Raw genomic sequence first — 19,214 nt, forward strand, 5'->3', positions numbered from 1 at the left:
TGTACGCACTCATCTGCCCTTGTAAATTGACCTACATAGGCAGCACTGAACTCCCTGCCAAAGACAGAGTGCTACAGCATATGAGGGCTATTAACAATAAAGACAAGAACTATCCCATAGCCAGACACTTTGAATCCTTCCACAAGAGTAACCCCAATCTCTTGTCCTTTTGTGTACTGACATCCGTACCTGTTAAGGAAAGGGGGGGCAACAGGATTCAGGAACTCCGAAGGTTGGAATCCATTCTAATTATAAAATACCGAACCATCCAGCCTGAAGGGCATAATCTGGATGAAGAACTTGAAGTACATCTGGGTTAACTGTTGTGCACTTATACCTGTAACTATTAGCATATGGTTAACTGTCAGTTCAGCTGTTAACATCATTTTGGTTTGTGAGATACTTGTGTTGATGCAATTTTGCGATGAACTTCGTCACACATGCACAGTTAATCACTGAATTTTTATTTTTTTCACCAGATGTTTGTAAGAAGTCACAGGAGATGGCAATGCACGAGCACTTGATCACTTTATCACGTATGGCAGTTGGCACGTATGGTCGGAAGCACGGGCGATGACGTCCCAGCAGGTCCATGATGATTTCCTTATGTTCCTAATGAGACATATAAGATTAGCCTGTCTGATTCTGCCCACTGGGGCGTGAGATGGACGTTTGAAAGTGTAACTGACTTTGTTTTGCCGAGACTGACTGCCCACTGGGGCAAAACTGACTGTCTATTAAGGGCGCTCTGAACTTTAGGATTTGGCACAATGAGATTTAATTCTGTCATTCCTTTTGGCACCCCACGGCTTATCACCCATGCCTGAAGTCCATAATATTAATTTGTGCCTGAAACGTGCACAGTATCCTGATGATTTGGGCCCGTGTCATGTTGGGTGTAGGAATTTGCATGATGATTACAATGCATTGTTTACTTTTATACTTTAAGACAAACACGTAATTGCCTTTTGTTTTGTTACCTTCCAAGACATTGAGCGTTTCAACATGCATGTAACATTGTAATGCATTGTCTTTTTCTATTTGATGTACTGCCATTTGTTCGTGCAATGTAACTCACTATTCTCACGAGTCTTTTTACTATTTTCACTGTAAGTCATGTGACTATACTTAAACCACTGAGTCACTCTCACTTACGCTCGTGACCAAGAGGAACATTTCCTCGAAACGCGTTGAGTAGGAGCTAAGCATGAAAGCTCGTTAAACTGCAAAGCTGGCCTGGACATTCCTTCTTGATCGTGTGGGATTTTATCTTTGGATATATATATACATATATATATGTATGTATAGATGTATATATGCATGCATGCAGCTTTGCTGCTGATCATGTGATCAAGGCTCACCCTGAGACAAAACGCTTCAGGACCGAGCAAGGCAATAAAAATTATTCAAGCAATACACCGTGGTCCGTATCTGTCTGTGCAGGAAAGCAGAGGAGTGACGGAGTGTATATATATATATATATATATATATATATATATATATATATATATATATATATATATTCACTGAAAAAACCATAGGTTATAGACCATATATAGTTAGGGATTAGCATTTAAAAAACCTTATTTTATTTGCACAAAACCATTGAAATTCCATATATAGTTAGTTGCACTAACTATATATCGCGGACCCGCAATCCACTGCTAATGATGTCACATATTACATCATTCATGACATGGTCAGTGACATCACTGATGACATCACTGATGACATCTCAAATGACATCACTGATGACATCTCAAATGACATCACTGATGACATCACTGACATCTCATTTGACATTACTGATTACATCACTGATGATATCATTTATGTGATAATACATCTTCAGACTCTAATATAACCTTTGATACACTCAGTGTAAACAGGCACTCACAGACTGTCACACATCCATGGAGTTACTCACACACCTATTCAGTCATGCAAAGAATCAATCACATCTCCATTTCCTTAACTATACAGTTATACACACCTTACTTATTCAAACATATACTAACACATATTTACTCTCTTATACAATCCTTGATACAAGTTCACAATGATTCATACAGCCACTCTCACATTCACTGACTCTTATGTTCAGTTATTTATATATGTCAACTCTCACATGGAGTGTGTTTTACATATGTACTTACTTTGACATGTAGAACTGAGATATCCATTCACTCACCAATATACTCATGCACACAGTCAACTGTCCATACAGCTGTTTCTACATGCACTTTTGAACCCATACACCTAGGGAATCAACCGCTCACACATCTATGCACAGAGTTATACACCTCCCAGCCACCCACACACACACTCAGTCTCCCATACAAATACTTGGGCAACCATTCAATAACCCATATAGTTACTGATATAGCTACTGATTTGAACATGCAGCAGTTTACAGAAGAACATAAATATTGATTGCCAAATTAAGACACTTTAATCACTAACCCATGCACTCAGTGAGACACATTTAATCATTCTCTCATACAGTCAGTCATGCACCTACTAAATCCTTCATCCAGACACTTATACATCCACTCATTCTTCAATATGTAAGACATATTTTAACTTTACAGAAACATACAGTCACTGGGTGTTGTCATCAGTGATGTCATCAGTGATGTCATTTGAGATGTCATCAGTGATGTCATCAGTGATGTCACTGACCATGTCATGAATGATGTAATATGTGACATCATTAGCAGTGGATTGCGGGTCCGCGATATATAGTTAGTGCAACTAACTATATATGGAATTTCAATGGTTTTGTGCAAATAAAATAAGGTTTTTTAAATGCTAATCCCTAACTATATATGGTCTATAACCTATGGTTTTTTCAGTGAATTTTCAAGGTTTTGTAAATGCAAATTCCTAACTATATATGGTCTATAACCTATGGTTTTTTCTGTGAATTTCATTGGTTTTTTAAAAGCTAATATCTATAGCTGTAAAATATATTCTTTATTAAGTGACGTATCACGTAGCCCGTGAGACGCCTCATGATGCATCGCATAACCGTGACGTATCGTCTCTGCAGCGCAAACCAAACCCAAAACGTAAGCGCGCCAGAACACGCTTAAAGATATATATATATTTTTTTAACCTTAATTAGACAAAATCCACACGTGCACATATCACAAACGTTCAAAAAACACAATATGTCGGACTCCCGTTACGCTGCCGGTTAGCTGCCCGGTTAACGTACCAGGAAGCACCTTTACCGCGAAAATCGCAAATTTTTTTTTTTTCACCCCCCAGGGAACTTTAATAGCCCCCTCATCAATCCTAGGGGTTCAGGAGGGGTCTGCCTTACCCCTTTCATTCATTTACACCTTTTTTTTTTCCACCTTTTGTCTCTCGATCCCACAGAGAGACAAGATGGCGGCTACCAGACTGTTTACAATGATAACAGCCAATCAGCTTCTCCTCAGACTCCCGTTACACTGCCGATTAGCTTCCCGGTAGCTGTCCGGTTACCTGCCCAGTTCGCGTACCAAGACGCGTCTCTACGGCGTTTGTTTTTTTTTGGCCCCACGTGGCTTTATAATATCCCCCTCATAAATCCTAGGGGGTCAGAAGGGGTCTACCTTGCCCTGTTTCCTTCATTTCCCCCTTTGTTTTGGCCTCCTCTTGTCTCTCGATCCTACCGAGACAAGATGGCGGCCGCTCCGGACTGTTTACAATATTGACAGCCAATCAGCTACTCCTCAGACTCCCGTTACACTGCCGGTTAGCTTCCCGGTTAGCTGCCCGGTTAGCTGCCCGGTTCGCGTACCAAGACGCGTCTCTACGGCGAAAAAATCTGATTTTTTTTTTTTTTTTTGGTTACACTGCCGGTTAGCTTCCCGGTTAGCTGCCCGGTTAGCTGCCCGGTTCGCGAACCAAGACGCGTCTCTACGGCGAAAAAAATCGGATTTTTTTTTTTTTTTTTTGGGCCCGGCGTGGCTCTATAATATCCCCCTCATCAATCCTAGAGGGTCAGGAGGGGTCTACCTTGCCCCCTTTCCTTCATTTCCCCCTTTGTTTTGGCCTCCTCTTGTCTCTCGATCCTACCGAGAGACAAGATGGCGGCCGCACCGGACTGTTTAGAATGTTGACAGACACCGGAGAGCCAATCAGCTTCGCTTTGCAAAGTTCCGATACGCGAAAGGTTCGCTAACCGGTTAGCTGCCCGGAGCGCTGTTACAGATATATATCTTGATTTAAACGTTAATTTCTCAAAATCCACTGAAGCACATATATTGAGACCTAGCAAAGGCACATCGGGCTAACAGTCCCTACAATTTTGCCAAGTTTCGTGGAAATCCATTCAGCCGTTCGGGCTAAAAGTGAGTCCAACCGCCCTATGGAAATTAACATGGGAAAAACGTGTTTTGGGACCCCCCTTTTTTCTCGGCCCCCCCTTGACGAACCCCCCCCAAATTTTCAGGAGCTGCTCAGAAACAAAATGTGCCATTTTCCTGAAAATTTCAGCCGATTCCGTCCACAAACGCCAAAGTTATTAGTCATAGAATTTTCAAAAGTCCCATAGGAAAAAAATCCTAACTATATATACCTACTGGCTATCGCCAGTAGGTAATATATATATATATATATATATATATATATATATATATATATATATATATATATATATATATATATATATATGAGCAGAACCCCTCCTGAGCAGAGAGCAGAGGCCACAACAGGGAAAACCTTTGGAAGCAGCTTTATTTTCTTACATGCTTTTCAAATGGCGAATGCATTTCGGCTGCTGAAACAGCCTTCCTCAGCGCCCAATAGCAGGAGGTTCTTGGCAAGCTGCTGGTAAGTCCTGCCTCCTTAGTTATAGTCTTAGGTTCACTCCGCCCCTTTGTGTGTCAGCTCACCTGATGTGATTCCGGTATCCTTGTGGACTGCATTACCCAGAATCCAACATCTTGTTACCAGGTAGGTGACGTTAGGGGTTTTTTGCAATTTGAATCTTGGTATTGCACGGAGGTGCACGGTCTCAATATCCGCACATAAGAACCAATGTCCCGCTGCAAGAAGTGCGCTTCCTCCGGTCCCCGTTTGCCACTTCAACCTTTCAGTCCGGACCTGTGTAGAGGGGACAGCTTGCCGTTGCGCACCGTCCTGGTTGAGGTCTGAATACCTCAGCACTACTGCCCTCTTTAGTTCCGTGCTTCAAGGCAGACTCGGAAATTCCATTACCATGGAAGTAAGACGAAGGCGCAGCCGTGTCAGGTTTTTCTCCGAGTCTTTTGAGGAAGTGGAGGCCTCTGTAGAGCGTCCCTAACAAACGCTGAATATATGAGCAGAACCCCTCCTGAGCAGAGAGCAGAGGCCACAACAGGGAAAACCTTTGGAAGCAGCTTTATTTTCTTACATGCTTTTCAAATGGCGAATGCATTTCGGCTGCTGAAACAGCCTTCCTCAGCGCCCAATAGCAGGAGGTTCTTGGCAAGCTGCTGGTAAGTCCTGCCTCCTTAGTTATAGTCTTAGGTTCACTCCGCCCCTTTGTGTGTCAGCTCACCTGATGTGATTCCGGTATCCTTGTGGACTGCATTACCCAGAATCCAACATCTTGTTACCAGGTAGGTGACGTTAGGGGTTTTTTGCAATTTGAATCTTGGTATTGCACGGAGGTGCACGGTCTCAATATCCGCACATAAGAACCAATGTCCCGCTGCAAGAAGTGCGCTTCCTCCGGTCCCCGTTTGCCACTTCAACCTTTCAGTCCGGACCTGTGTAGAGGGGACAGCTTGCCGTTGCGCACCGTCCTGGTTGAGGTCTGAATACCTCAGCACTACTGCCCTCTTTAGTTCCGTGCTTCAAGGCAGACTCGGAAATTCCATTACCATGGAAGTAAGACGAAGGCGCAGCCGTGTCAGGTTTTTCTCCGAGTCTTTTGAGGAAGTGGAGGCCTCTGTAGAGCGTCCCTAACAAACGCTGAATATATGAGCAGAACCCCTCCTGAGCAGAGAGCAGAGGCCACAACAGGGAAAACCTTTGGAAGCAGCTTTATTTTCTTACATGCTTTTCAAATGGCGAATGCATTTCGGCTGCTGAAACAGCCTTCCTCAGCGCCCAATAGCAGGAGGTTCTTGGCAAGCTGCTGGTAAGTCCTGCCTCCTTAGTTATAGTCTTAGGTTCACTCCGCCCCTTTGTGTGTCAGCTCACCTGATGTGATTCCGGTATCCTTGTGGACTGCATTACCCAGAATCCAACATCTTGTTACCAGGTAGGTGACGTTAGGGGTTTTTTGCAATTTGAATCTTGGTATTGCACGGAGGTGCACGGTCTCAATATCCGCACATAAGAACCAATGTCCCGCTGCAAGAAGTGCGCTTCCTCCGGTCCCCGTTTGCCACTTCAACCTTTCAGTCCGGACCTGTGTAGAGGGGACAGCTTGCCGTTGCGCACCGTCCTGGTTGAGGTCTGAATACCTCAGCACTACTGCCCTCTTTAGTTCCGTGCTTCAAGGCAGACTCGGAAATTCCATTACCATGGAAGTAAGACGAAGGCGCAGCCGTGTCAGGTTTTTCTCCGAGTCTTTTGAGGAAGTGGAGGCCTCTGTAGAGCGTTCCTAACAAACGCTGAATATATGAGCAGAACCCCTCCTGAGCAGAGAGCAGAGGCCACAACAGGGAAAACCTTTGGAAGCAGCTTTATTTTCTTACATGCTTTTCAAATGGCGAATGCATTTCGGCTGCTGAAACAGCCTTCCTCAGCGCCCAATAGCAGGAGGTTCTTGGCAAGCTGCTGGTAAGTCCTGCCTCCTTAGTTATAGTCTTAGGTTCACTCCGCCCCTTTGTGTGTCAGCTCACCTGATGTGATTCCGGTATCCTTGTGGACTGCATTACCCAGAATCCAACATCTTGTTATATATATATATATATATATATATATATATATATATATATATATATATGTATATATATATATGTATATATATATATATATATATATATATATATATATATATTGCAGCTCGCTACCTTCTCAATTAAGAAGATATACGGGCAACATCAGAGGTACGTTGCAAAATATCTTTATTTGCAGTCACACAGCGACACGTTTCAGCTTTACGCCTATATATATGTTTCTATTCAAAAAGCGTTTCTTCTTTTCCCAATAACTTTGCGCCGGTTGACGGTTCTTCGCGCAATTTTCAAAACTAGTTGCCCCCTCCGGTCAGCTTCTGCCTTGAAAGTTTCGGGGTGATTCGTCAAGCGGGGGCCTGGAAAAAAGTGGGTCCCAAAACGCGTTTTCCCCATGTTAATTTCCATAGGAAACTTTAGACAAAGTTACAGCCCGAACTGCTGAACGGAATTACACCAAATTTGGCAAAAAGGTGCCCTTGGTTCAGAAAGAGACCTTTTTAAAATGGTGTAAATCCATTCAGTAGTTCCTGAGAAATAAGAAAAAGAAAAAGTTTTGATGTCTGGGGCAGCGGTGGGTTCGCGAATCCTCCTGGGCACAAGCTTCACTCTGATTGGCTGCCAACACTCCAAACCAGGAAGTGTTAGCCGCCAACTTGTGACTCGGTAGAAGTCACAAGAAAACAGTAAACCAAAGGTTAAAAAACCAGAAAAGGGGGCAGTTTAAAAACACCCGGAGCCCCTACGCCTGCACAGGGGGTCAAACAAGGACCCCTAGAGCAAAAAAAAAGCATTTTTTTTATTTCAGTGGAAATTGCTTTGGGGTCAAGAATCCAGCTGAAATTGTTTTTTTTTTAAAACAAAGCGCGGGCTCCCGCTCTCTGTTTTCAAAAAGCCCCCAGGGGCACTGTCAATTAATTAGCTGGGTCCCAATGGGATCCCGGAGCCCCGGGGACCGCCACCTTCCTGGGGCTGTGAAAAAAATGCGAGGGAGGTCCCAATACCTTTGTACTGTCCCAGAACCCGCCACCTCCCTGGAGCTTTCAGAAACAACTGAGGGAAGGCACGTGGCCCCCGCAGACCTGGGAACCGTCACCTTCCCAGGGCTGTGAAAAAAATGTGTGGGGGGGTCCCAATCCTCCCCAGGCAGCCCCTGGTACCTCCCCAGCGGGGAGCTATTTTTTTTTAAAACTTGTGTGGGGGGCACTTGAGCCCCCTGACACACCCCAGTGACCAGCACCTCCCCAGGGCACTAAATGTGGAAATGCGGGGGTCCGTTACAGACCCAAGCCCTGGGGACGAGCACCCCCCTCCTGGAGCCCTCGATGGCCCTAGGGACCGCCACCCCCTAGGGCCGGCTCTCTCAGTGTCCGGGGTTGCCAACCCCCATAACACTGCTGTTTGCTATGACAGGGCGGGACCGCAGCAAACTCTGCTTTGCTTCATTAAAGCATGAACAGAGGAACCTGCTCTCGCTTCAATGAAGCAAAGCAGATTGCTTTTCCACAAGGGGCGCTGCATGTCAGCAGCTTCCCTTGTGAAAAAGCAATGCTGGCTCCCGCAGGAGGCGGGGAACCAGCAGCACAATGGGGGCATTGGAGCTCCCCCCACGGTCGCCAATGCAGAGGCCAGGCCCTGGGGGGATGGGGTCCCCAGGGCCAGAGGTGGCCTGGGAGGGGGCCACGCAGCCCTCCTCCCCTTTAAAAAAAAAAACATACAGGAGAGAGTTACATTGCAGAGAGGCGTCAAAAGGGGCGTGTGCTCGGACCACCTCTCTTCACTGCAGCTCTGTGGTGCTTACTGGAGGCACCTGGTGGGTTAGATAGCCCCCAGGGCCCCTCAGGAATCAAGGGGACTTAACGCCCCAACTTAAAACATGCCACGGGCGCGTTCGCCCACTTGTCACATCAGGTCTAACCCACTCCCTTCACCACTGTGCATATGGGCCCGCTGGCATGTTGTAAGTTGGGGGATTAGGTCCCCTTGAATCCTGAGGGTCCCTGGGCTCCAACTAGTCCACCAGGTACCTTCAGTAAGCTCCACAGAGCTGCGTTGCAGAGAGGTGTAAAAAGGGGAATGGCCTTTTACCAACTCTCTGCAAAGCAGCTCTGTGGCGCTAACTGGAGGTACGTGGTGGGCTACTTGACCCACAGGGACCCTCAGGATTCAACTTACAACGTGCTAGGTGGCGCGTTTGCACAGTGGTGCAGGGAGAAGGCGGGGCCTGATATAAGAAGTTAGCAATCCTGCTCTGTGGGACTTACTGGTGGCAATAAAAAGGATAGTTGGCCCCCAAGGATGACATTGGGGGCTAACTACTCCTCCTGTTACCTCCAGTAAATCCCACACAGTGGGATTGCTAAGAGGTGTTTGAAGGTCACGTTCACCTTTCTCCACCACTCTGAAAATGTGACTACTATGTTATAGTTAGAAATTAGCATTTAAAAAACCTTTGAAAATCACTGAAAAAAACATAGGTTTCAGGCACGTTATAGTTAGAAATTAGCATTTAAAAAATCTTTGAAATTCACTGAAAAAAACATAGGTTTCAGGGACGTTAAAGTTAGTAGGATATTTCTCTCATACAAAACCATAGAAATTCCCCTGTTATAGTTAGTTCAGGTAACTATAACTCACGCACCGCAATGCACTGCTGATGATGTCACATATTACATCATTCACGACTTGGTCAGTGACATCACTGATGACATCACTGATGACATCTCAAATGATATCACTGATGACCTCAGTGCGGTGAGGTGGAGCAAGGCACGGTGGGGGGCGAAGCCAACAGAAGACCAAATGCCGCGTTTACCTGTGACGGCCGCTGCTGTATTTAAAACTTGTTTGAGAACAACATTGTTCATATCTAGGAAATAAAAGCATTTAATATATTAGGATGTGAAATGCCCACACAGGACCTCATTGCGAGCCACCTGTAAATAGTGTAATGTTCATGGAACCTGAAAACATCCAATTCCGCATTAAAGGGTGTGATAATTATCACCTGATTATAGGTTTTTAGGAATAACAAGAGGATTCTGGTGCTTACTGTGCCAAAATATTCAGCATGTGCTTGATAATGGCGGCCATTTATCCCCAGATACATTTCAGCAGGTTTGACCTGTCCGACTTTATCTTGGAAAACTATGAGGGTGTGATAATTATCACACAACTTGTAATTCTGATCCCAGTGACAACACTGGTATGCATAGGGATCAGAATTTAACCCTGAACTCGTAATGAGGCCCATAGTCTATATGGGCCTAATTTTGGATGATACCGAGATGCGATGCACTGTACAGGAGCCACGAAAAATGTGTCCAGAATGATCCTTTTTGGCAAATATTCCTACAAAAGCGAGTTTTCAGGCCTGAATTATAAAACATATGGGCACCAAAATTGCTGGACAACTTCATGGATGTTTTTTTCTTTTATAGGCCTGCTTACCTGCTTTTACAGGTACAATTTGTGGGCAGAAACAAAGGAGTACTTGGTTCCAGCAAGTCTGTTCTGAGGAAATGAATTGGTGATCAGGACAATTTGTTTTTGCCTCCTGGGAGGAACAACAACTGCCAGCTATCCATGCTGAGCACCACCCACAGACAGTTCTCCTGCCTCCACTGCCGCCAGATTTTCAACTTTATCAGCATCCCCACATCCACTACCCCCACACCAAACGTAAACACCTCTGAGACCCTGAGGTGCATCCTCCTCAACGTGTGCTCCCTGCACATACATGCCTTTGAGATCTGGGACCTCCTTGACATCTTTCACCAGACGTTGCCTTCTTTATAGAAACCTGGACAAACGCTTCCTAGGCACCCAATATCACTACCGCCATCCCCAACAGATACAAGATAAAGAGAAAAGACAGCCTCAACCACCAAGGAGGGGGAATCGCCATTGCACACAAGAACTCCCTTCAACTCTCCACGTCCACCACGAATGACTCCCTCTCCACCACTGAACAACTTCACTTCCAAATCCATACCAGCCCGAGAACCACACTCCACGGCACCATCACTTACAGACCCCTGGACCTCGTGCCACGCTCACTGCAACAATCACCGACCTTATCGAACCCCACGCCATTGCCTCCATGGATTACAGACTCATCGGAGACCTGAACTTACACCTCAACAACCCCAGCAACCCCCAACTCCATCACCCTGCTGAGCAACCTCACCAACATCGGACTGAAACAGCTTGTTACCACCCCTACTGGCACAGAAGGACACACCCTAGACCCCATCTTTGCAGGAGGTAACAACATCCACTTTGGCCACACCACGAAACACCTCAGGACAGACCACCACTGCGTACACTTCAACATCAACAAACCTAGCGCCCCCAAACCTGCACACGCCCTCCCAGAAGGAACTAGAGAAAAATCACTGAGGAGCAGCACAACTTCACCCTCGACCACAATGCCCCACCACCTCGACCAACACCAACCTCGTAGCCAAAGAACTCCACAGATGGATCTCCAACTGCGCAGATGAGCTCCCACTCCTATGCAACTCTGACAGACAGTGCCCCAGAAAGGCACCTGGTTCACCACCGACCTCCAAGAAACCAGACGCACCTGCAGACACCTTGAGAAGAAGTGAGAAAACAGCAAAACGCCAGAAGATTACACCACCTACAAGAGCGCCATGGCATAATACCACCAGCACATCAGTTCCACCAAAAGTACCTTCATCCAACACAAGATCCTCGCCAACACCAGCAAATCAAAGGAACTCTTCAGCGTCATCCAGGAATTCACCAAAGCCAGAGTGAAACCATGGACATTACCCCCTCAGAGACAAGCTCAGATCCTACTTCCATCAGAAAATCAAGGTCCTCTACAACAACTTCAATGACAAGACACCTGACTTCGAAGCCACCTCCTTCTCCAGCACTGCCAGCCAGTCCACTGTCTCCTCCTGGACCCCAGTCACCACTGATGACACCACCTCGGTCATGAAAGGCACCCATTCAGGGGCACCTACGGACCCCTGCCCACCACGCATCTACCACAGGGCCGTCACCACCGCTCCAAAACTATACCGCACCATCAACACCACCTTCAAGACCGGCACCTTACCCAATAACTGGAACGCGTAAAAGTCAGACCCCTGCTCAAAAAACCCTCAGCAGATCCCCACGGACCTCAAGAATTACTGGCCCATCTTCCTCCTCCCCTTTGCTGCCAAAGTGACAGAGAGGATCATCAATGCCCAGCTAACAAAATTCATAGAAGAAAATTCCATCCACTACCCCTCCAAATCCGGATTCCGCAGCAACCACAGCACCGAGACCACCCTACTTGCCACCACAGTTGACATCTGCACCCTTCCAGACCAAGGACACACCACGGCCCTGATCCTACTCAACATCTGGGCAGCTTTCAACTGCCCCCGTCTTTTGTACAGCATTCAACACCATTTTCCACTGCACACTCACTGCCAGACTCCAGGAGACCAGCATACAGGGAACCACCCTCGACTGGATTCGCTCCTTCCTCATTGGCAGAGCCCAAAGGATCAGCCTACCACCCTACCTCTCCAAACCCACGAACATCAACTGCAGAGTACCCCAAGGATCGTTGTTCAGCCCCATGCTCTTCAACATCTACATGACCCCCTCGCCACCATTGTCAAACAGCGTGGGCTCAGCATAGTATCCTACACCGATGACACCCAGCTCATCCTCTCCCTCACCAAAGACCCCATCACCACCAGACTGAACTTCCATTAAGGAGTGAAGGACGTTGCATCCTGGATGAGCAAAAGTTGCCTGAAGCTGAACTCGGAGACCACTACCCACGCACTTATAACCAGCAGACTTGACTATGGAAACACCCCCTACACTGGAATCACCAAGTCTCCACTCCACAAACTTAAGACCATACAGAACTCTGCAGCCAGACTTGTCCCCGGCATCCCTCAACACAAACACATCACCCAACACCTGCGTAACCTCCACTGGCACCCAGTCGAGAAGAGAGTCACTTTCAAGATGCTCACCCACACCTTCAAATGCCTCCACAGCACTGGTCCCCAATACCCCAATGAGAGAATCTCCTTCCACGCACCCAAGAGAAACCTCCAATCCGCCTACCTTGCCCTCGCCGACACCCCGGGCAGCCACAGCGCCAGAACAGGCAAAAGATCCTACTCCTAGATTGCGGGCAAGACCCAGAACGAGCTCCCGATCAACATCAGACATGCCCCTTCCCTGAACACCTTCAGGAAGACACTTAAGACCTGGCTTTTCAACTGAGCAGATCTACTCCCCCCAGCACCTTGAGACCCTCAAGGGTGAGTAGCACCTTACAATTCCCTAATTGATTGATTGATTGAGAGGGTTCAACAAACTTTGGCTTTAAACTATATACTGATCTGCTGCAATAGAGTGACAGTAATAGTTAGAAGTTTAACAAAAACCTCACCCCTGTCAAACACACCCCACATGGAAAGTTCCTATTAGCTAAATGTCATAAGGTCCTTGTGTTAAAACTAGTTTTAGGAGGTCTGGCCAACCTCCGCGGGTAAACCTCAGGGTTAGGTGAGCGACAGGGGTGTATGTAAATAAAAGAGGGTCTAGTGCCAGAAGAACTTCAGTCTGACTGCCATATTAGGACACAGGAGATCAGACTGCATGGGTCGGAGGGTAAGACTGATGCCTCATGTTGGAGCAGCAGTCGGAATCCTATCCCTTCAATGGAGATGTTGCCTTAGCTGGCAGCTCCGTAGGGATTACGATGTCCCTTTCTGAATGCCTTTTCGTGGTGGTCCCACTGCCATGAAAAGGCAGATGGAAACAGACTTTGGGGCCCCAAGCAAGGCCCTCGTCCCCTGTGGGCCACTGCTAAGGGGTCTTGGGGAAAATATAGTAGCCACCCCGACACATTCATGCAGCATGTGCCATGTTCCACATGGTGCCTGTCACACATTTCATGGATGCGCACAAAGTGTTTTTTTTACTGTGGCTTGTGTTGCAGTCCTTTACCTGAACTGCTGCACAAACAGCAGTAGAAAGAAGCACTTCCCAACCAACGTGCTGGCAGTTTCATCGTAATACACGGGTGGGAGAGCCAACTCATGGTTTAACAGTCTCCTGCCCGATGGCAGTCAGCGGTCAAACCGAGCACCATTGTATTTGAGGCCATAGTGTGTGTATCTATACTTATACTGGGTGTATGCAGTAGATTCATCTAACTCCTAACCTTTGTATCAAACTCTTGCACACTTATGGTAAAAAGTTTCCTCAAATTCTTAGTGTCAATTTCTTCCTCTTGGTACAAAAATACTCAAAAATGAGTTCACATGTCACCCTCCAAAAGAATGCAATGTGTGTATCCAGGCTCATCGTTAAAACCACAGTAACATGCTTTCACCAAGATATAAAGAAAGGCCAGCAGGTTCTACTGCCATATTTAACTTGCAGGTAAATTCATCACAGCACGGGGACCCTAAGGTCACCCAACTCTGTACCTTTCTTACAAAAGAAAGCAGGAAAACCAGGGGATTTCTTTGAGGGGGAGGAGAAGAAAGGAAAAACCAGAATGACATTGTAAGAAAAACAAACTGTACCACAATCACACAAAAAATCATAATACTCTGTCACTAGTAAGGCATATTTATCCCACAGCCACTGGGTGAAGTCTAGCAGTGGGCCATGCAACCTATTTCAGGAACAGGTAAGAACTCTGAGCCACCTGAGAACAGATCAAAAAACATAATAGTAAACATTACTTCCAATATCGTTACAAAAAGGACCCCCTTCTCAAAACCATCCAGCCACAGAAAATACAACTAGTTCTAATGCATGTTCATCACAAATACTGCTGTAAATTGTCCAGACAGACAGATTTGCAACTGTGCAAAAGGCATTCCTCTTCCAGATGATTTAAAAAATGCATACACAATCATGCATGTACGACGGACGAGACCAGGAATCAGTCCCAATATCTACCTATAGTGCCAGCGGTCAATACTCTGGCAGGATGCTCCATCCGGGGCTACTAACAGGAGAATTTAAACTTCACCCCATATCACATTATGGCCACACCAAACACTAGGTCATCATCAAAGGTTTAGTGCCTGCACCCGTCCTAACATCCCAGAAGTGATGCTCAACACAATGAAGGTGCAAATAGCTTGGAACACAATTCCCTATGTCCCATAAATGAGAAGAAGGAGACAAATCCCCTGATTTCTCCAGAATGCATGCACAAAATAGCCCCACACCCTTCAAATAGTATCAACACAGGTATTCATCTTAAAGTTAATTTTTATGCAGAGATTTTATCAAGATTCTCGTTGTAAATAATTCACAAATATTCAGTTGTTTTCCCAAGAGAAGTTAATTAAGGCTCTTCAAATTTAAAATGTGTTCTTTATTCAAAATTCTTTATGAAAGGAATAGCCAACGCTTTTCGTCAGTTACCAGACTTCTTCAGGGCTATAAAAATACTAAAGCACAAAAAATGCTATTTACAATAATGTAGACACACATTTAAGAACATGTGAACAAAAACAGATTTTATACAAGATATCGACCTACAATCCTTCTTGTAAGTATGTGCTTGCTCTTGGGAAAACATTCTCACCAAGCACTTTTATAAAAACACAATAGTTTAAATCGAACACTGGACCATAAAGTTTTTGTAAAAATCTAAAACAGTTTCTTTATAGTGCATATAAAAGGTAATAACAGTTTGTCAACATGATTTCATTGGAGACAGCTGTTCTTTATATACAATAAAAAAGTCTCTTTTCTTTTTAATTTTAATCTCAATTGAGGTTATCTCTCTCTGACTTCTCTTGGGAAAACAACTGAATATTCGTTTATTATTTACAACGAGAATCTTGTTAAAATCTCTGCATAAAAATTAACTTTAAGATGAATACCTGTGTTGATACTATTTGAAGGGTGCGGGCAATTTTGTGCATGCATCATCAATATGGGGTGCCATCTTGGAAAAATGGCACAAACAAATTCAGCCACTCTTACTACAAGACCACAATCATTATGTGGTGTCATATTCACAGTTTTCAAAAAGCATGATGGTCGTCCTCGAATAAGATAGACACGTGGGAGAAGTAGAACTAATTGAAAAAAGAACCAGAAGAACTACAAAAAAGGGGACAGGGGCTGTTGGGTGGGAGAGGGCCAAACAACTAAAAATCTATCTTTTAATTGGCATAATAAATTTTGACAGATAAGGAAACTTGTTCTAAGGGAACACTTTTAAATCAAAACCCTTACCATAAACAGTATCTTGTATAGCATTCTAAATAGGCCACCACCAAAGGAAAATACCTTTGTGACCCTGATAGCAAAGTGTTACTCTGTTCACAAAGTAACAGAATATCCATTATTACTGAATCTTATACCGGTCCACTATCTCATTAGGACCCTGTTTGTCAGTATGTTCAGAGAAAATCCATTGTGCCTCCTTCGTATATAGGGCCTCCTCTGCTTCTGCACCTCACTGGTCCAAATGCTTCAGAACTGTCCATCAGACGTGCGTTGGATAGTGGCCAGCTTCAGTACATTTTTGCCCTTATTTTGTCGACAAAAACCCACTTTAATGGTGCTGATGTGTTCCTGCCTTCTGGTCTGCACCTTGCGAGTAATCAAACCAATGCACTCACGCTCACACTGGTACATGAGCCTGTAGATCACAAACATGGAGTTGCAATTACTCATCATATTCTGATACCAGCCCATTACTTATTTTAACATATTGAGCAGGTTAGGTGAGATTGCACATAATATATCCCACACAAGGGGAATGTCCATTAGGTAATGAAGCTGTGTTAGCTGCACAAAACAATCCTGCATGCACTACAGAGTCCCTGCATTATGACGCATGGAGGCCTGCATTGGTGGTATGCAGCCCATAGTGTACCAACGCAAGGAGTGAGCAGAAATGTTCCATATTTTTGTAAATAATGAGCATTTCAACCCCCATCTTTCAAGTAACACAACAAGATGCCTTACTGTGTTGAGTGAAAGAATGATAAATTCACCCACTATGTGTAGCATCATCATAAAGCAGAACCATTGAGAGCAGAAACTGAAAATAGCAGCATTCAAGTATCTATTTATACCGTAGGACACATTGCATACATACTAATCTCACCCTAAAACAAACCTGTCTAACTGATCATGTCACATTCTTTTGGGAAATTAACCTCCTCAAAGCCTGTTTCACTTCATTGTTCCTGAGACTGTAGATGAAAGGGTTAAGCGTTGGTGGTAGGACATTATACATGAGTGTCACAAACCTCTCCTGGCCCAGGGAATAACTTGAGGAGGGTCGAAAATACATAAACACAAGTGTACCATAAAACAAGACCACCACTGTTAGGTGTGAAGAACAGGTGGAGAAAGCCCTTTGCCGCCCTTCAGTGGAGCGTATCTTCAGAATGGCCACTACTATGCAAACGTAGGAGAACAGTACAATGGAGAAGGGAATCATGACAATAAGGGAACCCTCGGTGAAGATCACAAGTTCATTGGTGGATGTGGGAACGCAGGATAACTTGAGCAGTGGACCAATGTCACAGAAGTAGTGAAGAATTTGGTTTGGTCCACAGAAGAAGAGACTAGCCATCAAGAGTGTGTGCAACAGTGAAGACAAAGAACTCACTACAAAAGTGGAGGTCACCATCCAAAGACAGATGTAAGTCCTCATAATGACTGGATAGCGAAGAGGAAAACAAATAGCAACATACCGATCATAAGCCATAACCGCCAAAAGCACACACTCAGCAGCTGCAAAAAATACAAAGAAGTATAGCTGAGCAATGCAGCCCTCATAGGAAATAGACTTCTTGTTGGTGTAGATGTTGATGAGCATCTTGGGGAGAGTATCTGAGATGAGGCCGATGTCCACAATGTTCAAAGCGCTAATGAAGAGATACATGGGGTTGTGGAGCTGAGGAGTCAAGGCAATCACCATCATTATAAGCCCATTTCCCAGCAGTGCCAGAAGGTATACTATCAAAAAAGATGCAAATAGTAGGGACTGCTGATCTTGAATGTCAGAAAGTCCCAGCAAAACAAATTCTGTGACTGATGTTTGATTGTTCCCATACATCCTTGAAACTTTGAGACCTGAAATGAAATGTTTTTAGAACTCAGAAGGGTTGCATTGCATCTAAGTGCCCCCAAAGCACAGGGGCAATTGGAAATTGTACTTGGTTCAAAAACACAAAATCATGCATACAGTGTGTTGTAATGTAATGTAAATAAGATTTGCTAAGAGCAACCAATGCCCGAGGACGTCTAAGTGCTGTTAGAGTGGAGGCAAGTATGACAGAGGAGACACTAAAAGATGGACTGAAAGCAGAGGAATAGTTGATAGTTTTTTAAATTATGTATCTACTTTATCCATACCCTGTGTACAGTAGTCATGGCTCAGAACCTCAATGGCATGACCTGCCACCATGCCACACACCTACTGGGAAGAAACCATGGCTTTTATAAATGGCTTGTTGGCAGTATTCATTATTACTGTTATTATTATGATAATTATTATTATTAATACTTGTAGAGCACACATTCACCAAAGGGTTCTTAGTGCTTATAATACTAGAGCTATTGAGAGCCTAACTAGATAACAAGTGATGTAAGTCAAAATCCTGTTGAAATCACTAGCTTTTCAGCTTTCTGGAATGATGGCACCAGTATGGTTTGAAAATTTTAACACCATACCGCAAACCTTCATGTGTCTTCACTCCTGTATTGGAAGCCAGTGCAGTTCTTTCATCAAAAGGTGTGGAACGTGTGCACTGTGGGAGGGGATTGCTCAATCTTGGTGCTTCAATCTGAATGATCTGAAGTGTGTGCAAGGTAGAGCGAGATCAACCCGCATAGACAGAATCAGCATCATCAAGTCTTGAGTTATTAACTGAACTTACCATTAATTTCCTTGCCTCGAAGGATAGCAAGGGTGCAACGTTCTTCATAGATTTTAATAGAAAGGAGTATTTAAATACTAGAGCCCCTACCTCAGAATTTAACCATCCATCACCACCCAAAGACTCACAGCAGAAGTTACTGGAGTTGGTGCTAGCCAAGGGTTTTAGGCCAGTAGCTCTTGCTCCAAATTCTGGCCTTATTTTTTCAGAAAGACTTTTTCGGTCAGTTTCAGTATTTAACTTCAGCTGATTGCTAGCCATCAAGCTAGCAGGGAATCTCATAGAGCTTTAGAATGTATTTTATACAATGCAGGAGTGATATTCATATGAAATGGTAGTTTAGAATCATCAGCATAATTGTACATGCTGCTTTCAGAGATTGTCAATGCCTCAATAACTGGTTTGACAT

At 44.7% G+C, this 19,214-nt stretch overlaps 1 protein-coding gene across 1 annotated transcript; it reads right to left on the reverse strand.

Moving 5' to 3' along the window:
- Positions 1-17,046: 17,046 nt before the first annotated feature.
- On the reverse strand, positions 17,047-17,982 carry LOC147684557 (olfactory receptor 1S1-like). The gene has a single exon (XM_086939713.1). The coding sequence runs from the start codon at positions 17,980-17,982 to the stop codon at positions 17,047-17,049; it is 936 nt and encodes a 311-aa protein (XP_086795839.1).
- Between the last annotated feature and the right edge of the window lie 1,232 nt (positions 17,983-19,214).

The sequence above is a fragment of the Lissotriton vulgaris genome, chromosome 10 (assembly GCF_964263255.1).
Source record: "Lissotriton vulgaris chromosome 10, aLisVul1.2, whole genome shotgun sequence".
NCBI lineage: Eukaryota > Metazoa > Chordata > Amphibia > Caudata > Salamandridae > Lissotriton > Lissotriton vulgaris.